This window comes from Haliaeetus albicilla, chromosome 5 (assembly GCF_947461875.1).
Source record: "Haliaeetus albicilla chromosome 5, bHalAlb1.1, whole genome shotgun sequence".
Lineage (NCBI taxonomy): Eukaryota > Metazoa > Chordata > Aves > Accipitriformes > Accipitridae > Haliaeetus > Haliaeetus albicilla.
The window spans coordinates 26,163,710-26,189,849 of NC_091487.1; the positions used below are offsets into that span (position 1 = coordinate 26,163,710).

At 39.8% G+C, this 26,140-nt stretch overlaps 1 protein-coding gene across 2 annotated transcripts in view; it reads right to left on the minus strand.

Annotated features, from left to right (window-relative positions):
* TTLL5 (tubulin tyrosine ligase like 5) overlaps positions 1-26,140 on the minus strand; it is a 143,915-nt gene that overhangs the window by 77,401 nt on the left and 40,374 nt on the right. Inside the window, exons 16-29 of one of the 2 annotated variants that reach the window (XM_069783830.1) lie at positions 23,700-23,741; positions 20,438-20,551; positions 19,990-20,081; positions 19,313-19,375; positions 18,292-18,330; positions 17,198-17,343; positions 15,855-16,146; positions 11,625-11,745; positions 9,769-9,915; positions 7,399-7,499; positions 4,505-4,638; positions 3,761-3,874; positions 2,949-3,359; positions 1,286-1,476 (exon numbers count right to left, since the gene is read on the minus strand). In XM_069783830.1, the coding sequence (XP_069639931.1) occupies positions 1,286-1,476; positions 2,949-3,359; positions 3,761-3,874; positions 4,505-4,638; positions 7,399-7,499; positions 9,769-9,915; positions 11,625-11,745; positions 15,855-16,146; positions 17,198-17,343; positions 18,292-18,330; positions 19,313-19,375; positions 19,990-20,081; positions 20,438-20,551; positions 23,700-23,741 (2,007 nt within the window). The remainder of the gene's footprint in view (positions 1-1,285; positions 1,477-2,948; positions 3,360-3,760; positions 3,875-4,504; positions 4,639-7,398; positions 7,500-9,768; positions 9,916-11,624; positions 11,746-15,854; positions 16,147-17,197; positions 17,344-18,291; positions 18,331-19,312; positions 19,376-19,989; positions 20,082-20,437; positions 20,552-23,699; positions 23,742-26,140) is intronic. The other variant, XM_069783831.1, reaches the window with a different exon arrangement.

Consider the following 26,140-nt stretch of genomic DNA (forward strand, 5'->3'; position numbering starts at 1 on the left):
GAGAACCAGACTGACAGCTCTGAATATTACTGGACAAGCAAACAAGCTTCTCCTGATGTTCCCCATACCACTTCAGTCTTTGAAAGATCAAATTCTTTAAGTAGGGTCTGGCCTGATGCAAGATCAGGCCTCAGAATCACTGGTATATTCAGTGCTCACATTCTCTTCTGAGTTCATCACTAGGAAGGTGCCTTGTTTTTGTGACTTATCCTTTAAAGCTCAAGATCTATCTATCTGCAAAGACCAGAGTTGCCTGTGTTAGTTCTGGAACTGCCCAGGGTGAATCAAAACCTTGAGCTAGACATAGAAGGGTCCAAAAATCTATTCACCTTCCTAGAGTTATAAATGCATCTCACCTTTTGAAAAAGACATATTGCCAATCATCTAACCAGATATTCAAAATCCAAACATATAACAATAAAATTGTAAGAAGCAAATATCAGCAGCTATTGCAACTATTAAACATGCCTCAGAAAACTTAGCAAAACATCACTGTTAAAACAATACTTCCAAAATCAAAGTATCAGAGTGAAGATATTCAAACTGTTTGTCCCTAGCAAGTAAATAGGGAAAAAATTAATTTCTGACGCAAAGCACCTATCCTGGAGAACCTCCAGTTGGCAGCTTAATTAACTGAGAAGTGTCCAGCTTGAACACCTTTGATGAACACAACTATAGCATATTACAAAGAAAAAAAAAAAAAGACTACGTGTGTAGCCATTTAGGACATAAGTCAAAAAGTGCTAAGTGGAAAAAAAAAACCCTAAGTGGAATTCTACCAGAAACCAATGTAAATTGGATCTATACCACCATGTTTAGCAAAAGGATTATCATATCCCAAGTTAGTAAGTACTTCTTATGTCTTTACAATGTTACTGGTATTTAGAATTTACATCAGAATTCATTCTGCAGACTTCCATTCCCAGCACCATGATGACACACTGGAGGAACGAGGAAGCAAATCGTATGGAAGCACAAATCTGAGAAGACTTGGTTTTATTGTTTAATAAGACCAAGCATGGGTTTGGTTTTTTATAACTTATTTTCTAATTCTCTGCCCAGTCTCACTTTCTTCTATAAAAGGACTTTAGCAACGTTCTTGTCATCTTGTAAAAAAATCAAAATCCTGGTCACTGTAAAACACTTCAAAACAACAGTATGACAGTAATTGATTTTCATGAGATTTAATTCTTCCAGCATGTCTCAGCCCAGCCCAGTGCTGACACAGAAGACTGTGACAGACTTTTCTGTTGTCACAGGGACTCTAGCTTTACTGATTACATACCTGCTGTGTAAGGATACTGATGTGGCTTGGTGGGGAATACTGACAGGCTGCTTGCTTTTCTGCCAGCTGCTGCAGTTCTGCTGCTACCATACTGGGGCTATAACGTTTGCCCTGGGAAGAAGTATCTTCTGCATCTTTGTACATCCTGGCTGAGCCCACACGCTGCGCACTTGGACTACGATGGCACAAACCTACCAAACAAACATTTGGATATGCTTAGTGAGGGGTATGTCAGACTGTCTCAGCCTGCTGATCACAGAGATACAAAAGCAGGTATAATACTTTCTGCACATTCTAGGGAGAATACAGCTTTCTATTCTGCATGGGTATTGCCTATATGAGCTTTTGTCAATTCCAAACCCATATTCTCTTTATCGTAATGTATCTAATGGCACCCAATTCCAGAGAATATTGGCTGCTGTTACCCAAGTTAAAATTATAATGTTTTTCCTTAAAAACTAATGGATCCTTTTACATAAGCTACTCACTTGAGAAGTCAGATTTATTTTAATGCTAGAAAGGTTGTCAATATATATACAGCAACCCTACTGAACATGTGCTGACCCTGACATACAACCTAAAGCAAATGTATACCATCATCAAAAAAAAAAATATTATCAGGACCACAGCTGTTAGCCTGTGTGTGGTTCCCAAAACTTTCCTAATAGATTACAGGCTGCATCCATAAATTCCTACAGTTTCTTCTACCCTTCAGATTCCTTACACTCTAAAGTTGCATTGCACAGCTATATTCTACCCCAGCATGGTAAATGAGAGGTCTCTAGATCTTGTTTTTAAGATACTTTTGGATATGGCAGTGCTGAAGGGTCCTAGAGAATGAGATACAGTAATGATTCATTCAGGTCTTTCTTTTCTGGAGGTCTTGACGCACCCTTAAGTATTCAACAATTATGAGGTTTTGTTAAAGGATTTCTCTGCACGGTAGAGAAACACAGAACTAAGAACAGCACATAGACTGATAGGACTTCTACTGACCAAAACTACATTAAAATCACTAAAGATAAACAAGAAATATCAGTAACAGAATCAAGCGAAACTATACAATAATTCATTTCCCAGCTCTTTTCGAACAAGTTCAAAGGCCAAGTTCAAAGCTCAAGGCTGAGGGGAGACCTTATCGGTCTCTACAACTACCTGAAAGGAGGTTGTAGTGAGGTGGGTGTCGGTTTCCCAGGTAACAAGTGATAGGACAAGAGGAAAGGGCATCAAGTTGTGTCAGGGGAGGATTAGATTGGATATTAGGAAAAATTTCTTCACCAAAAGGGTTGTCAAGCATTGGAACAGGCTGGCCAGGGAAGTGGTTGAGTCACCATCCCTGGATGTATTTAAAGGATGCATAGACGTCACCCTTAGGGACGGTTTAGTGGTGGACTTGGCAGTGTTAGGTTAACAGTTGGACTCAATGATCTTAAGGGCCTTTTCCAACCTAAACAATTCTATGATTCCCTGTTCATCTGCTCAATAAAAGGGCATCTTTGGCAAACAAGGCCTGCTTTCTGCACTCTACCTTTCCCTGAGACATTTAGCACCATTCAACAAGACTTGTAATTCTAGAAACGTAAAATTTCTATCTACTCCAGAACAGAGATTGAACAATCTCTATACTGAACTAGCAGGTTATTATACATCCCAGAACACTCACCTACTTTTGCAGAGGATGGTCGGGACAATCTTTGGCTGTAGATCTGAGCAGCTCTCTGAAAAGATGAGAATGGGCCAATGGTGTAGCTACCAGAATGACAATGATGTAACCCTGCAAGGCTAGAAGCCTCACTGGACACTGGGTTTGTGAAGACAGAAGAGCTGTCAGGAGCTGTACTCTGCAAGAAGGGTAGTGGGGATGGGGACTGAATCAGCCTAGGACCAACCAGAGGAGCTGGCAAGGAATGGTGACCAGGAACCTGTGAATTTTCAGAGGCTGGAGGCTGAGCTGGTATCCAGGAACTGGTACTTCTCTGGAACGTGGCACCAGAAACAGATGAAGAAGCACTAGGAGGGCCGCACTGAGGTAATTTCACTTCAGCATTTAAGGAGAAGGTGGGTCCTTCTGGAACTACACAAAGATAATGAGCACACTACATGAGAAAAAGCTGCTTTTCAGGTCCTTTGGATAACATCAACACACCAAAGATTCCTCTACTCAGACACACTGAAGCCAAAATGACCTTATATATCAGCAAAGACAAGAAGTGGCTCTACATGATGAATATCCTTTCAAAGCTTGCCATATCTAGATCTTCCCCCACAGAGGAGCAGCTCACTCTTTCATACTGCTCACTGTACCTTATCTTCTTTTCAGTTTAAAAGAAAAACCTGCAGAATCTTCCTCAAAATTGGGCATTTCAATCCCTCAGTTTGAACCCAAAGGTTCCAATCTTTGTTTAAAAAAGTATTAAAAACAGTACATGCATTCATTATTTTTTTCTTGATGGTGATTTAAGCCAGTTCACTTACAGGTTGATTTGACTTCTTTGAGTTTATAGCCTTTTAATGCTCCTTCTGCAGGCAGATCTGCAACTGAATTTTGGGGCTGATCACCTTTTATTTTTTTCACCATGTCAGGATGTTCTATAACAAAATCAAGGAGTTAGGAAGTAGAACAATGCAAACTGTGATATCATTAGAACAGGACAGCAGAATTTAAACCTGTTACAGTGGACTTTCTTGCTAATATTTACTGTAGACCATGCAATTCTATTGATCACAACTGTGCTGTCATGTACAGTAGCATGTACAGTGTCATGTACTGGATACGTATGGCTGGCACTGTACTTCCTTCCACAGAACACCTAATTAGGCTCAATTATACAGACTCTGCCCTTCAGTGGGTATGCTCACTGCAGGTAGCACAATTTAACAGGCCTTGATTTCCCTCAACCCTTACTCTGATTTCAGGATTCTCTGTTCATTTCAAATCTCAGTGCCTTCAGTTCGCACATTCTCATTTCAGTCATGAGCCACTGTATCTAGTTCCTTATAAACGCTAGTCCAGATTCATTCCATTTCACTTCAGGCAAAGAAGGTAGGAGTGCAGTTAACTCTAGTCTTCACGTATAGAGTCAGTTAAAAAAAAAAAAAAAGATATGCAACCTCAAGAAGCCTGAGTAACAGTCTGGAGGGGTTGTTCTCTTTCCATAGGCTGAAGTTAAACTGGATTTGTCTGGGCAACATCATCTCAAAACTACCTGCAAAACTTACCCCCTTGAGGCTGTTTCTCTGACTGGTTCCTGGTGTTGCTGGGTTTTGTGCTTGTGGAATTTGTTCCTAGGAAGACACCAGCTGACTTGTTTTTGTGTGTGTAAAATGTCAGCACTTTCTCCAGGTCACTTTCACTACAATAAGGACAGAAGAATGGATATAAGTGAGGATTCTAAGTTTTTCCGCATTCATGTAACTGATAGTCAAAGACAAGAAACAATAAGAAGACTGAAGAGGGGAATGGGAAAAAAGGTGAGGCCAGACAAGCTAATGATTTGCTCAGTTCTGCAGGGTAAGAGCAGAAGGAAAGGAACATGCCTTGGTTAAACCTGAGATTCCCACTGAAATGCCATTTTCTTATGCAGTAGAAAATTCAAGGCATTCAGGAGCCTTCCCAGGATAAATAAAGAGCAAGTGAAAATTCCAAACACATTTTTGGGGAGATCAGTTCAACAGGAGAGATTCAGTTCACAACTAAATTTGCGAATCTTCCCCAGGTGCTCTCTAGAACAAGCAGCTATCTTGTTCATGAAGAACTGAGCTCAGCACTCTGTTTTATAACAGTCATCGTTAGTAGTTTCAATTCAGCTGGGGGCAGGGTTGGGGCAGAGGGATATGAGGAAAGAGGAAGGAAGAGCTTGTTAATTAGCCAAAACTGTAGGGTAAACAAACAGAACAGTCAATATTTTTGTTAATCTCACAAAACTTGCATATATTTCTCATTTTTGTTACAACAAGAGTTTAACACGGGAATATAAATTTGCATAGCAGCAGTTATAATCCTGCAAAACATCCTCTGCATATCACAGTTGCGCTAGTCTTGGCTAGCCTGAGCTTTGGTAAAAGCAATGTCTAAAACTGATCCCACTGGAGTTTGGGCCTTCAGCGCATGCTGCAAAGTTCATCTTTCCTCCCAAACAAATGATAATAGAGGTGAAGAGAAAATGGAAGAATGAAAAGTTGCTGGTGAAGAGGTGTTTTAAGCTTTTAAGTCAATTTACCAGCATAAGTATATAATTTTACATTGCACTGAGGACATTTAGAAGTAATGGTTGTAGCATGTGTATAACTAAGCACAATGCCATCCATGTGATGTTGAAGTTAGTCAACCAGACAATCCCAACTATTAAGTGGCAACATTTATTAACCTTTTTCTCCAGTGTTGCATTCACTGTACTGCAGAACAAACACTCAAAGTGGAAATCTATCCCCTTTGCTTGGCTCCAAATGACTAGCTCACTCATTTAAGCTTCAAGCACAGTGCATAGTGTCAGGTATCAGAGTTTTCAAATATACCTGATACTTCACAAGAAGCACAAAGATCATTGCTAGAAATTGCCTGATCGTTGGCAAACTGGCTTTTGCTGTTCTTTATCACTCAGGAGATGATCCAGCAAAAATCTCCAGTCACAGCCTAGACTATGCATCAGGCCATGATGGCATGGTAGCCAATAACATGGAAACAGAAGACTTATGCAGTTCTGCCCCAAACAGCCATCTCTTAGTATTTCTGGCAAAAAGCAAAATGACTTGCCCTAGAAGGCAACAGTCATTTTTGTGGCCAGAGACATCAGTGAACCAAGAGCATGCCGTGGGCCCATGTAATGTGTATTTCTAGTGACAGGAGTAGATGCTATGGTATATGGTAGTCAGAGATCTTGAGTATCATTCTTTTATAGAACTCTATCTGAAAAGCAGCAAGATTTTTCTTGGAGCCTGTAAATCTGTTGTGGTAATGACTCCATCAGTTATATTAGCAAAATGTAAAATTCATTGATTTCATGACAGTGTAGCATCAAACGACACTGTGAAGCCTCCTGAACTTTGTTAAGAAGCCTCAGCTATCACCCACCTCTAATCAGTCAGTGAGTGCTATCCAAACAGAGAAAAAGAAAGAACAGTTTCATAACTGATCATGAAAAAGAAGCAGTGACTGCTAACCTTACCAGAGAAGATAGAAGGGCATTAAAAAGGCAGGTGAACTCTACCTGTTGAGATATTGACGGGGGTCCTTGCCCATATAGACATGTCATATATGGGTCAAATAAAGGACTCAAAAGGAATCAGGTTTTGTGCTCAAGAATCAGAGGCTTTGAGGACATAATTCTGGTTCACTGAATAATTTCAGACCTCTCCATGGTCAGATAGCTATACCATTGGTTTTCATACAATACTACAGGCCATAAAGAGTATTTACCTATTTTCAAAATACATTTCCTACCAGACTTTTGTAAGTTTAAGGCAGATAAAGTTCAGAGTTAGATAAAATTCACAGAAAATGCTGCTTTTTCATTGTGAACCACTTGCACTGAACTGCCTTAGCAACCCAAATAAGAGGTTAGGATGAAGACAGGGAGTCTAACTCCCTTCCTTCCTCATCTCAGAAAGTCCAGACCTGGAAAGTTCCTGAAGAGAGGCAGCAAGCATGAAATTTGTTTCTGAGAGCAGAAACTTGAGAGCCAGAGCCACAACAACTGTTCAACCACAGCAGCTCAAGGCCATCTGAGCAGCAGCTCTAGTTTCACTCTCCTTCCAAAGTACTGCCACATTCGTGCCAGCATCACAGGAAAGGCAACCATTAGCTCACCAGCATCAGTTTGAAATTTACACAGACCAGGGCAACCACTGCTATCCTTTGGGAATCTACTTAATGGTCAAAACATCTATTGTATGTCCTTCTCAATGCACCAGATGCTGATGCTACAAGTATTTGGCTGCTGGAAGGAAGAAAAGAGAAAAGACAAGTTCTCTGTCCCCCAGCAAGAGCAGAAGCAGGTGCTACAGTCAGTAAAGGTATCTGGAGGCCTTTAGATCAATCAGATCATCCTTAGAACAATCCCATCACCTTCATGGCTAGGAGATACTTTATCAAAGGGAATAAAATTTATTCCTACCTTGCTCTGGTAATAAAGTTCTGAAAACCTTCAGGATTCACTCCCTCCTCCTCCTCTTCCTGTTTCTTTTTTGGTCTTTTCTGAACCATCTGCTCCGTTTCCTGTTAATAAGCAGTATCAGTAAGTATCTCTATGTATTTACTTTATGTTCCATGGCATAGCTACAGCTCAGAGAAGACAAAAAACATTTCCATGGGATCTAAGGAAAAAAGAACATCAACTCCAAAGAGCCAAATTATAAGTATTTCACTATGTGCAACAGAATGGATAAATATAGACAGCCCCAGAGACAGCATGCTAAGCATACACTAAACTCCTCATTCCTCCACCTGACATAACTTGTTAGAATTAATTTGCTGAGAAGAGGTCAAGCCTTCATAAATACATGCTGCTGCTCCTTCAAATACACACTTTGCTGGGACATAAGGAAGTATGGAGGCAGGGTGGGGGGGAAATCATTCTTTACAGACATTAGGTCTCCTTTCTACTTTTCCTGTTTCTGTCACAAACATAGAGCTCCTCAAAATAGCTTTTATTTGAGCATCTGTCCCAAAAGGAGATATTCCGAAAGAAAGGAGGACAAAAATATAAAAGAGAGAAACTCAATCAAGAAGGTCTGCTGAGGGCATCCACATTTCCTACCATAAACTAGGAGTTCTCGTCTTGAGTAAATTTCTCTTGTCATGCAGCAAATTGCTGAGGACTTATCTACATACCAAAAATACATTGCTTTAGCAAAAGCAAAGAAAGTAAAACAGCACAGCTTGTGGCAAACATGCATTTATACACTAAAATATACTGGAATAAAAGATGGTAAGCCTTTGTGTGTGAGAATGGGAGCAAGCTCTCAGATATAAATGATCTATTTTACACCAGTAAAACTTGTTGACACTAGAGGTTGTATTGATACAAACATTTCTGTTTAAAAAAAAACCTACAGGCCTGTCTGAAATACCAATACCAGCATACAAGCTTTATCTGACCAGACTTGACCTCCACTTCATTGCTTCCTACTGGTACTCTGAGCATTCCCATGATGAAAAGGTCACATACATCTTTTGAAAGATAATTCAAGAGTGGAAAGAAAAAGCCACTCTGGGACATGTCTCTACCCTTCACTACTTAAGTAAAGTCTGGACAGTATGTGATCTGTTTTATGTAGTTTGCTGGAGATAGTATTTTTTCTTCTGTGTCATTACAGAAGATACATGAATGGTTAATAGGATTACCCTACTAAATCTGAAGTTACAAGTCAGTGAAAGTCATCTATACGTTGGACTCAGACATCAAAAACCTCATAGCCTAAGAGTCTCTCAATAGCTTAAACGTGTACATCCTAAAACCTCAAGTGATCTGTTCTCACTTGTTTTAACTAAGAAAAATATGTTTATGCACTGATTTATTACCAGTTACACAGCTTTATTTTGTGAATTTACTCAAGAGTTAGCAGAAAATCCTGATGTTTGAATACAATTTGAGTGGAAATTATATCCAAAGTAGCTGCGTTCTTCACTCACCACAGAGCCACCCAAGTGTTTTGTGGTTACTCCTAACACAGTAATTCAGTGAGCATTAGGCATACAAGGCACTCCCTGGAACAGATTTGGTTCAATACCAACCTTGCTTTGACAGATCAAATTACCAGATGTCAGTTCTGACAAGGTAATATAAGTGAACATCCTCTGCTAACGAGTAGGAGCTTGGAGGCCTGTGTGCTCAGCAGCCTCTGAAAGCAAAATTTAAACTACCCTTGTTCTAACACTAAAGAAATGCTAGGCAGCAAAGGAAAGGGGAAGCTGTTCTTGCAAAACAAGGATTAGCATGAAACCACTATGCTAAGAACAGCATCTTCTACATCTAAAGAGGTGAAAATTATTTAAATTAGGACCTACTTCCTATAACAACACATACAGACTCCCATACTACAGATAGGTAGCAGTCCCTCAGTATACCAAACAAATGGTAAAATACATATTTCATACTGTTCTGTACAAAAAAATTATCTCTAAAGAAGCATAATAAAAATAGGGAGAAATGGGAAGAAGCATTTCAAAGCACTAGAATTGAAGACAAGCCAAAGAAAAAGCAAATGCTAGTTGAATTCCACTTCATTTCAACACTTATTTTTACTTTTATGCACATGATTACCAGATTGCATACATAATGTAGTAATACTGTTGTCTATCCAACAATTTGAACAAACTACCATTACTGGATGCACAACTGCAAACAGACCATGTACATTACAGAACAGAGCCTTTAAAACAGTCTGCTGTCTTGACTGTGACAGCAGCCAGCAGGAGATACTTTAGAAGAGAACAGAAACCAAAAAAGAGCTACCAAAAGAAGAAACAAGAAAGAATTAGTCACCTTGTTATAACAGATTATGAACTCGCCCAGCTGGTGAGCCAGGATACGACGACGATCATTTAGTCCTAAACGACGGCTGGGGAGTAGCATCCTCAAGGACTGCTGAAGATTGCTGGCAGCTCGCTTCAGAAAGCGTACCACAAGCTCCTGCAAGCAAGAGAGATGGAGTTAACAATGGATCAGCTGCAAGATGTGGGCAAAAGAACAGAGGTATTACAGCAGCTAGTGACTGGCAAGAACTAAACACACTGTCCTGAAAAAATGAGCTGACAACTGACAGGCAAAAGCATTCTGCAATGTGCATTTTTAATATAGCCCTACAAATCCAAGGTGAGGAGAGAAGAACAATAGTGTGCCTTGCCTGAGGTGGGTCAGAATTGGGAACACTTGAGGACTGTTTGTCTGAAAAGCATGGCAGATGAAGAAAACAAAAAAACAAGCAGCAAAAAGCAGGAACAACACAGAATAACCTGGAAAGTCCAATACCTTAGGAAAACATTTCCAAAAAACAACCTGCAGTGTGTTAAAGAAAGCCTGTGATGAAGTGTACTAACATAAAACCCTCTCAGCACTATCACAGGGAAGGGGATCTTGGTCAGATATCTCCACTACAGTGATGTAGCTCCATTTCATCACTTTTCATGTATGTATACTATTGCCACAGACTCGCCACAGCAACAGATGACTACATCTACAGCCATTTAATTCCAATCCCCCACCATGTCTGTTTGACCTCTGGTAGGGGAAACATATGGCAAAGCAGATTCTAAGGCAAGATGCATCCTGTGGGTGTTTTGAACCCTTTTTGTCTCCCCTCTGGATTTGCTTTTGGTTAGGAGCTCTGCTAATGCATAAATGAGCAGCCTCACAGCCAAACTATTGGATTTCACAGCTCGCCTCTCACTGCCATTACTCCAGGCTGGTTTGATCTGTTATTTTAAACATTATTTTTCACAGTACAGCAGACAAAGTGACTCTCAAAAAGCCAGATTTAATTTCCACTTGGAAAGAGCAGGGGTAACATTTTCCACTGAGTCGACTGATTATTCCTGACACACAATTTTATCTCTGAACTGCATTGGCTGTTTCCCTGCAACATACATTCAGCAAGGATACATTTGGATTTGCAGAAAGCTCAAGAGCCTACAGTACAAAGCTCTTTTAGAAAAGTTTGTGAGGGTATCTGGGCTTGCTGCACTCTTTAAAATGTATATACATTAAATATAGGGCCTTAAAATACTGCCTAGGAAAATTCACCACATTTTAAAAAAACCAAACCAAACAAACAAAAAACACAAAAAAACAAACCAAAACAACAAACAAAAAAAACCCCAAAACCGCCTATGCTAGAAAGTAACTTTCTCTCCTCAGTGGCTTTTACTTTTTCCTCTATCTAGAATGCAAGGAAGATTCCTAAGCGCAGATGCCTGCAAAGAGTAAAACAGTACATAGGAGAAAAAGCTTAACTGGGTACCTGTTCTATTTGAGTAGATGTATGCTTTGTTTAACGCAGCAGAAACTGGATACTGCCAATTAATCTTAAAGAATCTTAGAGAGAAGAATTCAAAAGCAGGTAAGCTCAGAGATCAGTGAAGGAGAACCAATGAAAAATCTGAGCAGCTTGAACGTCAACCACACTCTAGTCATTAAGAGCTGTCTACTCTATTGCTGCTCAGATGTCAGTCAGCAGTCCTACCTTGTCTGTATATTAAAAATACAGCATTGGCAGGTGGACAAAGATAGACAACTATAATCTCAGTTGGACTTCAGTTCTTCCAAGGATGGGAATTGACCTCAAAACTCTTAAGGCAGATTTCAGCTTGGCTTCTCCATCTGGCCAACACAAAGCTTCTTACCATTTGCTCATCCTCTTTGGCAGCCCAGGTGGGATTCTGGATCTGGTCACCAGCCTCCTTCATCAGTCGCAACTGAACATGCTGTAGATAGGCAGAGAAAGCCCTGCGAGCTTGCACTTTGCTGTGGACCAAAAGAATCAGTTAGCTATCTTCAGAGTAGTAATGGGAAGAGTTCCAGCAGTCAGGCACAGCTTATGGACCAAAGTACAGTCAGCAAGGACCACCTAGGTGCACAAATGTTGAAGCTCAAGGGAAAGAGGACCCCTTCACCCCACAAGTATTTTCAAGCAGACCTTCAGTTCACCAAGATGGGGTAGGTATTGCAGGAGATACAAAAAACAGCAGACACTCTAAGTTCTAAGATCATCTCTAAAAATGGAATGTTCTTCTTGCCTTTTCACAGCCTTAGCTACTCTCCTCCAAAAGCCAATAACATGAACATCAGCAAAACTGTGTATTTTTAAACCAAATTCAAGGCTCTCTTGGGCCTGTGTCTTCACAAACATTTTGAACACCACAACAGCAGACCATAAAATACATAAAGAGCTTGGTACTGGTGCCAGAGTTATAACAAAGGCCCTGCGATTCCCATCGGAAATGAAAGAATTAAGTCTGTGAAAGTGAGCTCTTCCTCTGCTGGCCCAAGGACACAAGCCAAATATCATTGAGCAAGGCATCACTGAAGAATGAAAGAACATCAGCAAAATCTGCTGTGCAGCTGGCTGAACATATTGGGAAGCTGTGAGCATGAACTGAGGAGAGGACTGGGGTAGGACTGGGAGGGACACATTGCTTCTCATTCCCTCACAATGGTAGTCACTTTAGCGTATGCATCTGTTGTGAAAGAAATCGCTGAAAGTTTTGCCTAATTCTGTTCATTGTCATCTTGGCCTAAACCCTCTCCTCCAACATTCTGCTCTCCCAATCTCCACTCTTCCTCATAGTTTTCCCCATACTCACTACAAGCTGTCCCTTGAATTGCCAAGCACGATTTCTCCTTTCCTTTTCATAAGGATGTAGAAACAGATGGACTTTAGTGACAGTGACAAATTCCCCTTCTATCACAGGCAGTCTCCTAATCTTTTCTATAAAATTATTAAGTTTCATCTTAAAACAAACTAGAGTTTTCAACCCATTACTTTCCTGAAATATTATTCCAGAACTTAACTGTTCTAGTAATTAGGAACCTTCTTTTACTACCCAGCCTAGCTTCATTGATGAGCAGTTTATATTTGCTTTTTCTTTCTCCCACATTGTCCTGTATTGTAAATAATTTCATCCCTGATGAGGCTCCTTCCTTGAATGTATTTATTAACATCAATTACATTCTTTCATAGTTTTCATTTTATTAGTGTGAACTATCCACGTCTTTCAGTGTCTTCTAACAAAGCACCCACACTGGTGACACGATGAGACTAGCAGCTTGTCTCGACCTGTTCCAGTCACAATTTATCTTCCATGAACATGGGTGATAGCAACTGTATACTATATTCCACATAAAGTCTCAGAAGTATCTCAAGTGATAAACCCTAGACCACATTTGGTGTTTTCATGCATGCATGAGCTAGAGCTTTGCAATCCTGTGATCAACAAGCATGCAAGATATTTTTCCTTATAATTAATTTGCAGCTGATAGAATTTCTGCAGTAAATTATTAGTTCCTAAAAGCATGCCCTTGCACTTTGTGCTACTGCATTTCATCCTAGTTATATTATTCCTATCCTTATGGTCACCCAGTTCTTAGCATGTTTATTCCACTACTTTTCTCTCATGGTAATAACTCCCAAATCTTTTCCATCATCAAAATTCATTAGCACATTTCTACATTTTGTGTCATTCTTGAATTGATTACTAAAATCAGCCTCAGACTGATTCCTGAGGAACCTCACCATTTTTTCCTCTACTTGTTCTCTGCTTCTTAGAAATATTGTCAGGTATTTATATGGTCCTCATGAGTCCATGTACACTGGTCCCTGAAAACTCAGTCCAGAAATTTGGTCTTCCTGTTTTATATGTCTGTAAATTTCATGAACACTTCATTACAGTGTTACATAGAAATCATACAACACAATAGCACTTATAGAGATCGATGTATCAATTTAGATAAGAATTGAAGTTAAAATAAAATACATTAAAAGTATTCATGCATCTGCTTAATCATTAGCTTTTGATGCTTCTGAAAGACCATGCCAGGTCTAAAGAAGGGCTAAGCAAATGATGAGTTCACAAGAGTCTCAAAGTAACATCCTCTGTGGATAGCTGTACCAGTACTGCAGTAAATAAAACATGATAAAAATACCTGGTTACAATTCCTGTCTTGCAGTGAACTCCAGAATACACAGCAGACCTTGTAACATTTCCGAGCTCTGTATGCTGCTAGTCACCACACCTACCTTCTCTTCCCACGTCTGGAACATCAGGAGAAGATCCTGAACCCTGACTAAGAACTAATATTTTATACATCAAGCCACCATGTATCAGAAAAGGCTCTCCCCTGATGGCTCTCTAGGGCTGCCAGGTTTGTTTTAGGTATAACTCAAACATCTCATGACGAGGAGTTCAAAATTTGTGCTGGCAGGAATTAAGGACACCCCACCCCCCCGACATTATCAACATCAGCACAGTAATACAATTCTTTGTCTGTACCTGATACTTCTGTGATTACAAAATGGGAAACTGAAGAAGGTCCTTGTATAACACTGCCTCTCCTCCAGTGTGTGGAATATTGAAACCTGAGGCCTTAAATGCAGGAACCAGTAACCCCATTTTCTCTTTACTTCCCTGGGAATGGCACAGTTGGGGAAACAGGTTTCATTTGACTATTACCTCTTTACCACCCAATGTGTGGAAGGCAGAGAAACTGCCTCATTGGGTCAACTAAAGGAGAGAGAGAAGTCCTACCACTTACAAAAACTGACTGGAATAGGCCTGGTTTCTTTTGGATGAAAATTTCATTACTTCAGCTCCTCTGCCTGTTGACCCCACGAGCAAAGCTTTCATCAATGACAGATCAGATGGGGCCAAGCCCAGCACAATCCTGGAACATGAGGTCACCACAAGCCTTCCACACTTCTGTGGGGAATCCCAACAGTTCCAGGTGCTGAGCAAAATTCTGCCAGGAACACCAGACAAAGCTTACGTTCTCAGCAGGAGTCAGATCTATATATAGGTAGATGACAGCATTGTTATGTTTGTCCTCAAACACATTTCAGAATCTTCCCTGTCATGACAGCAAATGTCCTTGCCACAAGAAGACATTAGAACAATCCCTAAATGCACTTGATAATTCATAAATGCTCTCAGAAACTAAACAGAACAACAAGCAACAGTTGTTTTCTCTACCTTTGGACATTTTTCACAGAAAACATAATGCTGCTTCTTATCTAGAAGATGTAAAATCCTCCTACACAGATATATATGATCGCTCTTTTTGCCCTTCCTGTCCACCTGCAAATAGACAGTTCTACTACCCACATTTAAGGGGAGGATCATGCTTCTAAACATTTAGTAGGACACTGGTTGGTGTTATTCTATACAATCTCCTCCAGCACCTCTCTTTTTTTCAAGCAACAAAGCCATGCATCAGAACATAGTCTGCCCCACACTGTCATACTTAACAGCAGGCAATGAGATGTTTCAGTAACTTGTCACTTTCAAATGACCTCCTATCTTGCTCTCAGGATGTGATAACCTTGAGCACAGATTATTATTAGAGGTAAAAATTCTATCACCAAAAATAAAAGCACAAAAATGAAAAAACTAATTCTATGGAGAGGCAGCACTGAGATATTCCTACCCAACCTTTCTTGGATAGTTTAACATATGCTTATACCCACTTCTTCGGAAATGCAAAGAACTAAAAGATTAACTTTAGAATTCAATAGCAGGCATCCTGAGTTAAGACAGAGGGGCATTTTAGAAGCATGACTTGACCAAAGAACAGCTTACATCACCAGATTAAAGAATAACAATGGACACTACGGCTTATGCTTTATACTGATCCAACAGGTCAGGCATTTAGGTAAACTCTCAGTTTTTGCAACTATCTCCTTTCTGTGCCAACTAGTTGTTAAGGCAGCCCACAGCTAGACAAAAGTCCAGGGTCCTTTCTCTAGGGTCCTCTTATCTCCTCACACTCATTCATAATGCGGCACTAAGCATACATCCTCCATATTTTAACCAATATTAGCTGCTAGTCAAAACTCAAGGCAATATGCAGGAATCTCTCACCTCAGATTCCCATGTTTTTGAAGAATCTGCAGCAAGTTAAACTGAGATCCTGAGTCTGTTTTTTGAAGGAACAGCTCTCCTCCATCTCCGGTTTTCTTGTCGAGTTTTTCTGGCAAACTCTCCTTACAAGCAGTTTTCACCAAGTCAGACAGCTTTGGCTTGCTTTTCACCTGGGTGTCCGAAAGAGAGCCAACAGTTCTATCTAGCTCTTCATCTTCACCTGCATCCACCTCCTCTTCCTCCTCACCTTCTGCATCTGACTTGAGGGACAGCTTTGTTGTTTCTGATGCCCCTGTAGTGTAGGACAAATCACCTATGCTGGTTAAGAAAAAAAAAAGAAGTGGGGAGGACTGCCCTGCTATTTATACCCTTTGGTTTACTTCTAAACTCTCTTCCGCTAGAAGGACAGAACACCACAATTTTAGAACGGCATCTTAACTATTGCTGCCCTTTATTATTCTTTCTGCCTTTCTGCTTGTGTATCGAACAGTTGAGAAGCCCATTTTCCCAATATCAGAGAAGACAGACCAAGATTCTTGTCTTAACTTTACAAATGAAAAAAAAAAAAAAAAGAGAAACAAAGGCATTTTCCTATATTTTATCCTAATCTTTACATATATATATACACTGACATATATATATATATATACACTTACACTTGACATATATGCTCAATTTTTGTACTTTTGTGCGTCAGAAAAATCAAATCTATGAAATCTAAACTTCTACGTGTGTCAATAAAGATCACATACCTTAACATAGCACCAAAAATCATTTTATAACATACAATCTCTCCCACTGCAGTCAGTATCACATAGCTACTAGAAAGAATTTAGATAAAGGCTTCAGGAACAGCCACTTGTGAGGACCATTAACCTCTGTACCCTTTTAAGTTTTTCCCACATCAGCTTGGATAAGAAGGATTTCTCTCTCTGCAACAGCTCAGAGTCAATGCTGTGTAGGAGAACCAGCCTGGAAGGTCCCAAGTTTTCACCTTTCTCTAAAAAGCTGGAGGACTATAGAGGCACACATACTGTTGAATTCTTGTACCCCAAATGCAACCACAAGCTCATCTTCAAGAAAATATTGATTACCTTTAGTCATATACCTGGGGATGTGGAATGGTGGGACTGAAATTCTAGGCACTAAGGAAGCAGGAAGCTCATAATAGTTTTCACTTCATTCCTCTTAACACTTGAAATGAAAACTATTAACTTCGATCTGTGAATCCCTTCAGGGACTACAAAGGCCAGAACAACCCCATTCACTCGCATTTCAAATTAAGAAGTCCTTGCTTGCTTGTTTCTGACTAGCCACTCATCTAAGACTCTAGCCATGCATACCTGATGATCTTGTCCGTGCTGCTCTAGCCTTGCCATGACATCGCCGGCGCTTCCGTAACTCCAGTGAAACAAGCTTTCTCTCATAAAAGAGAGCATGAGAGTCTACAGCTTCCAGCTTCATATCCAGCCTTCCATTAAGACCTGCTCTGGGAAGCATAATACACAGACATCCTCAATCTCCCTTTATACTTCTCTCCCTGGTGATACAAGAGACTTAGTAGATTAAATTTCTTCAAGAAACAGTTTTCCTGACACAGGGAAGAAATATTTATGATCCGTCTAACCTTGCTCTATTTAAAGCCTGTGAAAGTTTGAAGTGAGTCTTCCAAGTACTTTACAGAACATCATCTCTCAAAGCCCCAAAACGCACTTATCTAGTGTCATGCTTTCATGACTAAGCAGCATCTGTCCATCATGCAGCAGGTCAAGGCACAATTAATAGGGAAAATTGAATTGCAAGAGTACAAAACAATGGATGGGAGTGGGAAGAGAGCACGTGGACCCGAGTCCTGTCTTCTGAACCTTTCATGTAGACAGCTTGTTCTTCACTGTTTGGTCAGAGATAAGAATTTTAACATAATCTAAGTGAAAAATTACAACTGTTCTACAAGTTCTGCCTAAACCAAGGGAGAAGGAGCCCTGCCAGATTCCTTAAGGGAGACAAACAACAACTTCTGCCAGTGCACAAAGATCCAGCAAAGTGTTCTTTATGATATAAGTGGGAACATCCACAGAAAATTCCTGTTGCTCCATTTATGTTTTAGATCTAGTGAAGTGAATATAGGTATATGAAGTCCAAACCCCTTATGCATTACAGGATCTTTTGAGAGAGTTCAATGGTGAGGCTTATCAATATGGTAGGAATGCCAAAGTAGGAAGCCTAAGAGGAGCAACTTTAAGGTCCAATCCAACAAAACTTAAGCTCTCCACATGCTGGGATACTCTTTGCTCACTGTATTTACTTTCCTAAAATTAGTTTGAAGGATTTCAGGTAGAAAACACATTGACCCAGGACTTGGAAGATGAAGCAGTAGAAATCTAAACTTAGAATAAATCCTACAAAGTACAAATTATTTAATTAAGAAACCATTTACCGGGATCTCCCAGTGATGAAGTCTCTTTTCATCTTGCCCCTACAAAGGGAAAAACAGCAAAAATTACCTTCCATTCTGGATCATCACCTGGATTAAAAAGCCTCTGAAGTCTTTCAGGTGTACAGTGAGAAGGCCAAATTTACAGAATTCCTTGTGAGTTCTGTCTTAAAGGAGAAAAAAAAAAAGGCTCAAAAAGAGGAAATCTGAGCAGCTGTTCTACAACTGATGCTTGCATCTGTCTGGCTTAAATTGGAGAAGGTGTCATTTGGAACTACCCTTTAGACACACCCCTGAAAGTACACAGGAAAAAAAAAAACAAAAAAAAAAAACAAAAAAACACAAACAAACCACCTTACAGTGCTGATGCAGGAAGAGCTTCTGTAAATATTGCCTCCTCAGTCAGCAACCCTAGCCTTACTCTGTAGTTACTTTATTGTGGATCTCAAACTTGGGTAAGAAAAACCATTGAGAAGGAAGGGTGTTAAACACACAATGAAAGATATTGCACACAACTCTCAATGGAAGTTCAGCTAGTGGCATGAACTGTCATTTCCACCCAAGCACAGCCCAGAGAAAGAGGCATCAAATAATGTTTGCACAGGTTAAGAGATAGGGATACTAAACCTTTGGAGTAAATTTCAGTGCTTACTTTACATGAGGACAAGCTCTAATCTGACTTTTAATTTGAAACAAAAGCTAAGCAAGGACCACCTATAATCCCTTCATAGAGAAACCTAGGTGCTTGAAGGTTTTTCATGTCTATAGTCATCTTCTTACTCCAACAACTCCCATGCCCTTTGTGTATTGTCCTTTTTGCCCTTGGATTCAGAAGCACAACACAAAAATGTGAGAAACCTCCACAGTCACTGGCACACTAGAGAAGAGACACACAACTATTACCACCCCCATAAATCGCAGGCTTTATATTATTTGGTGTTTATAACATTGGATAAGTGAGGAATCAATCCTTTTCATGCTGTTTGTGCCCTTTGCCTCTCTCCCAAATAGAAAAGCTTTCTACCTGTCCTGAAACAGACGTGTAGCCAGCATGTAGTTCATTGATGTCTTGTGCTCTAAAAAGGATCTAGAAAATCAAAATATAGGATGTATCAAGATAGTGTTCAACACAATGAAAGGCAGCTTAATACAGAAATAAATTATCTATAAAGAACATCCCAGAAGTGGATTGAGACAATATGCTGTACCATAACAGAAAAGAGGAAAGGAGGAGAGCTATCACTTCTCAGCTGAAGTTCCTGGTGAGGCAAGAGACACAGAAAAACATTACAGACTGGAAAAAAATTAGAAAAGCGTAACATAGTATCACTCACAGGATGTAGCCCTATACTGTGTTGATGGCCTAATGACAGAGTACACAGTACATGCAGCTGTAGGATGTAAAAGCAGATAGCAGGAATAGATTACCTGAAGTGAAGACATTTTTATTCTGACAGAAAAGCAACATCAGAAACAATGCTTGATAGCCTTCCATAAGGTGCAGTTAGGCAAAGCAGCAGCAGTTAAAAACAAGGGATCAGAAAAACACATCCTCAACACTAAAATAAACTCTACCAAAACCCTCAATATGTGTCTTTCTGATTGCTAAGCTGGTTGTTCTACATATACCTAACACAGAATATCCCTCAACACAGAGCATCAGTGCAACACTGAGCCATCCTATTGGATTCTTATTCTTACCCATAAAGGTCCCACGTTAATGGGGTAGGGAATATCCGGATGAAGCCTCCTCTCCGTTCATTCTCCTCTCTCACTCGATGAAGAACTTTTATCTTGGAATAAAAAGAAAAAAAAAAAATAGCCAGCAAAATAGATACAATGAAGAATGAACCCTAGAAAAATCTCTGAGTTTCAGAGGACAGGACTATTACTGCAGTCCTGGGAGTGGGCTGGGTACACATGATATCCTTAAGCAATTTTATCCTGCATTTAAATTCTGAAGGAGTCTATCACACCTGGCATGACTGAGGGCAAGGTCAGTACCAGCAGTAAAACTCAGAAGTTCTGTTTCAAAAATTATACTTCTGTCATGTTTTTCATATACATGCACTTGTTTTTTGCTGAGCAAATAACCCCACATATTGCATGAAATCCAAGGTAAATAAAAGGTATTTAATAGCCTACTTACCTCCTCCATGGAGAGACCTAGCACAGAGCTGCCTTGCCTTCCTGTTGCTTTTTCCCTGCCTGAGGGCACTGGGTTTTTAATTTCAGCATCACTGGCAGACAGAGGACGGGTACGCTGTAGAGACAGTGTGAAACCAGATTTTCCCCTTTTCCTCTCTCAACTTTAAAAAAAAAAAAGTTACATTCAAACTCCAGGATCCTCTTCCCAGCAGAATCTACACTCCAGAGTACTGCAGCGAGAATTCACAATTCCACACTTCAGCGGTTGAAGAGTCCACACAGCAGCGGGCACAAAGTGTGAGTATTCACTTTCCCAGTTTTTAACACAGCAGGACTCAATTCAGGCATCAGTGCCAGTATTTACACCCCTGGCCCCTTCCAGAAAAACATGAGACATACACAAAAGCACCAAAGCCAGGATTTCATACAGAAAAATTCTCACCCAAGGGGCACCAAAAGCCAGCTTCACACTCACAGGCCCCAAATACACTTGGATTCACACCTCAATGGTACCAGAACCATGATTCTCTGTTCCAGTTGTGTTGCTACACTAGAACAGAACTGTAATTCACTGATGAGATAAAGTTGCAGGGGAAAAGTGAAAAATTCAGTTCACCACCTGTAATTCTTTTGTTACTATACTGCTGGATCTCGTCTTGCTACTTCTCACACTTAACGGACAGATCTTGTATATGTACATAGATATACCATGCAAATTTGCAGATACATGCAAATTTAAAAAATAAGAAATAATTTGCAGACAGTCTCTCCAAGCTCATTCTTAACCTGATGGGCAGTCCTGATCAATTCTAACAAAGGACAGGAATTCAAAGTGTCGTCACATTAGCAGGATTATAAAATCTTAAAATCCCAGCAAGACTGAAATCTTTGAACATGTTCTCAAGTACATTTTAGCTGGTCTTAGGCCCAGTTCAGATAACTACCTCTGTAAAAATAGCATTAAGAGTCTAGCTGAGAAGGTCTCATGCCTTTATACAAAATTCAAATTTTCTTTTATCACTATACTGAGCAAAGAATGCACAGAGAGACTTCTTAATCTAGAAAGAAGAGAAAAAGATGAGAAACCTTAAGCTGGATGACCAGGGGAATATCCCATAGTGCTCAGATACAAATAAAACTCATGGCAAGATCAGGTTGTAAATTTATTTGTAAAGACTATTGGAACTGAATTCCATTCTCCCTGTTTCATTAGAAATTATAAGCGGCTATTCAGAATTTGCAGATTCTGAAATAGGGAGGCAAAGGGCACAAACAGCATGAAAAGGATTGATTCCTCACTTATCCAATGTTATAAACACCGCAAAAGGAACAGGCATTGCACTAGAATGGGTTACACTGCAGTGATTGGCACAGAAAGATCCAAAGAGAAAACAGACATAGCAGGTGCCAGCTGAAACATTTTGTTAAGCCTAATGAAAACTGATTAAATAAAACAAGAGGAAACGAGACAATCTGGATGAGAAGGTAGGAGACAAGCATTTGCAGAAGAAATAAAAATGTCAGTAGTCAAACAGGTTTGCTTGATGCTGCAGATGGCATCAAGTTGAAAGGCTTTTAGTCTTTCTTCCTAACCTGGCCTCCATTTCAAAAAGCACGGCTCAACAACTTTAATAACTTCCTCTAAAATCTTCTGCTAGGTAACCTCCTCTTAAAAACCATTTCCTGACACTACCATAACAATCATCATGTGATAACTGCTGCTCAAAGAGAATATTACAGGAAATTTTTCATCCTATCAGATGATCTCCTTTACTAAGGAAATACTTCAATGAAATAATCTCAATTGTCTGGATACAATGGAGATAATTTCATTGATTACATACAGAAAATGTATACCTACATATTGGCAGCTCTGGCTCCTATGACTAGTGAAGCTCTGGCTCCTATCTGAGAACAAACTATACTATTGTCAAAATGCTAGAAAAAAACTCTAACTTTACTGAACTTCTGCACAAACACTTTTTTCAGTGTTTCACTGCAGAATTCTCTCTGGCTATAGCACAAATGTCTCTAACTTCACAAAGATCTTGTTTCCTTTTTGATCCAGCTTATCTTTAAAAGTATAGATAAATCCAACCACTTTGTTTTATCTCCAAATTCTGTGAGCATCTCTGGTTTCCACATGATTCTAATTATCCTAAGCAGCAGTTGGCACACTGACAGCAGTTGGCACAAAGATCCTTCCTATTCTTTATGAAACCTCATTATTCAATAAGACTCTCCTCTCAGCCTCAGCTAAACTAACACAGAATGATACAAACAGCAGAGCATAGAATGAATTAGGTTCTCAAGATGATTCCATCTGTCCTACCTTCCTTCCTGCTGGGAAACCTCAAAAAAAAAAAAAAAAAAGGAGAACCATCACCATTACGTTCATGCAGGAAGCCCAGCAGCAAAATAATGCCTACCATGTCCCCACACAGCCAGGTGCTTAGAATTGTAAACTAACATTGATTTGTCCATATGGCTTGCAAGGAGGATGCCAAATATGACATTTAGAAAGGTGGATCAGTCTGATTTATGCTAACAATAGTTCTACATGTTTCCACTATCTTTAAGAATTCCTTCTTATCTATTTTGACCCAGTTGACTCAAATTTTTGCAGTTTCCTTCAGATGACTGTCTCATGGAAAACACTTACTTCTTTTATAGGGCCACCTGAATTTTGTCCATACAGATTCACCTGTGCTATCCTTTCCATCCAGACTTATTCCATTGCCTGTAGTACACAAGACAAAAATTCCTCCTCCTCCTCCTTTTTGGTGTGACACTCCCATTTATTGCTGTTTTCACCAGCTCTTCCTTTGGTTTTGCACTTCCTTTTCAATGACCTACTAAATCCAGAACACTGTGCTGCCACTGTCTTCATCATTTGATGACCAGAATGACAACTTTATCTTTAAACATCTATATCCAATTTCTTTAAAATGCAGTTCAGAAATACTTGTAGGCTTAAAAACTTTGAGGGATTTGACCCAGCTGACCTTGACTCTCAGCACACCTCACCTACTCTTTCTTTAAGCTGCTAGAACTGATGTAAATGTTTTTCCAACCTTTGCTCTTGCCACATGGAAACGTATGCCAGTACCTATCCATTTCCTCTTTTCTTGTTGACTTCGTCCCTCCACCAGGCTACTTAGCTACAAAATATATTTTGGGACCAATTGTGCCAAAAGTATTGTACAAGGTAACATTTGAAATTGCATCCCTTATACTGGTGAAGGGAGCTGAAGGTTACTTACCAACCTGGTGTTTGCTGTTTGCGACTGCGCAGACACAGGACGCTGCAAGAGACACACAAAGAGAATAAAACCCTTGTGTTCTCTAAGACACTATCATCCCTGCCCAAGTTACAGAGGAGCGATGAGTACCCTAAAGCAAAAGGGTATAAGTCCAGAGATATAGCTAACAGCTTCTACCATCTCAGTTCAGATCTTCCTCATATCCTCTGCAAATGTATCCTGTCCCCATTCCAAACGCTAACCTCAGATGTGTTCAACCGTGCAAAAGGCATCTGGACGTACATATAATTTTCAAAAGCACACAGAAAAGAGCTCTGCAGAATGGATGAATTAACTCAACTCTCATGACCAAAATTCATATTTTTGTAAGATAAGAATTACCCAGAGGAAATTATTTAATAGCTATGTATTACAGAGAAACAGACGCTGTCAAGTAGAATTGTTCATAGAACAGAGGGGGTAAAAAAAGTCATAAAAATCCTGACATTCCAGAAGCCATTTCATTTAAATATCTCAACGATATTCCAGTTCTTGTGAAGGAACAAGATGCTTTTTAACATTCCAAAATAGGTGTAGAAACATCAGCAGAATGTCAAAAAGTACCCTGTATTACTTATCTAGCAACAGGCCTACAAGCAAGGCCAGTTTAATGACAGGGGTAGGTTCAAAAGAAAACTATTATCATAGGAGCTTCGATCTTTCTTGCCTTCAGTTGTATTCATCCTCTCCAATGCCCAAGAGGAGCAAATGGTGTAAGAAAGGATTCTCAAGAGACCTATCTATCACTTCGAGATGTGCTACTGCCAAGTTCTTCTCTACAGTTGGTCTATACAAAACAGGTCAAGGTCCCTTTATTGCTTACGATTAATTGAAAAAGCTCCAACCCAAATCAACAATAAGTTACAAAGGAAGCAGCTAAATTGTTCATTTCCCTAGAGAGAGAAATTCTCAGAGTGTCAAACCAAAGAAATTGCACAAGGAACTTGCAGTCCAGTCTGATGAAACTCAGAAAACAGAGTAACTATCTCATGACCAAGAATGCTGGTATCAGCATTTCTTTCCCAAGAACCAACTTTTACAATGATTAAAGATGGCCTACATGAATGATCAAAACTTAAGACATCATGAAGGAGTTAAGAAAAACAAAAGAGGTTCAAAGTACCCTTTGCAACTGAGAACGGGAACAGAAGTATCAAAGATCCAACAATACGACATAAAATGCATTCAGCAAAGAGCAGGCCAAAACATTCTTGAACCATGGAAAAATCTATACACCTATTTAGCCATGGGATTTCCATTTAGGTATTTAAGAAGAACATGCTGCAAAACTTTATCACTGGATTAGAAGCCTGTTCCTTGTAAAGCTAGGTACGGGGGACCTGTCCCAAAAGATAAACTAATCCCATCTCAACCATCGCTCTGTCATATGAATCTTCGCACATTTCAACTGGCCAGGCCTTACACCTATTTGTAGTTTTTTAAGCAAAATAAATCTGTAAATTTAAAGCCTCCTTAAAGATTCAATCCTTCCCAACAGCTCAATTTTCTGAGACTGTCTTGTATAATTTTTTTCAGATAGAAGATGTCAAATCATCAGGGTCTGATTGCATTACTCTAAGACAGAGGTTACTTTTTCTGGAATGGCTCCTAATTTATCCGAGGTACCTTCTGTCTGCCACAAAAAGCACCTTTATGGTCATAGGGATCTGTATGAAAACCTATCGCACCTTTATGGTCAGAGGGATCTGTATGAAAACCTATCTATCTATTAAATTGGCCTTAGAAGCTCTGGACTCAGCCATGCATCTTATAGATACTCAAATCTCACCTTACCAGCTATTCACCTGTCTCCCAGTGACTCAAGACTAAGTTTTACAAGAAGCAAAATGTTGCAATTTTTGTGAGTTTTCCCTATACCAAAAAAGGACAGTGTATTGGTATGCTGTCACTGAACAAAGATGACTTCTCATTTCCTAATTCAGCTTGAGCTACAGAGCCATGTTGCATGTCCCTCACAGGAGCATATGCATCAGCTGCAGAGAATGTCAGGATACACCGTCTGCCTATTTGCCTGAGGAGAAATGAATTTGAAAGTCCAAATGACATAGGGGATCTCCCTGCCTTTTGTGAGTGCTCCACTTCCACAGATATTTATGGAATACATCTCATAACCAGAAAAAGATAGAGAACAACTGCTCTGCAGCACTACAGTGCTAAGAAAGCACTATCTCAGCAGAAAAGGTAATGAACAGTCACAGCAAGCCACACGAGGCGTCAGTCCAAAGATCCACAGGAAAGGAAGTGAGAGGTTCCAAGAGTGAATGGGAAAGAAGGCTTAAATTCCAAGTGCAAAAAGCTCTTTCTGCCTAGAAGGAGGTCTTGGAGACATTCATAAAGCTCTAGGGTTCTGGAAGGTCGTTGCCCACAACAAAACAAAAGTG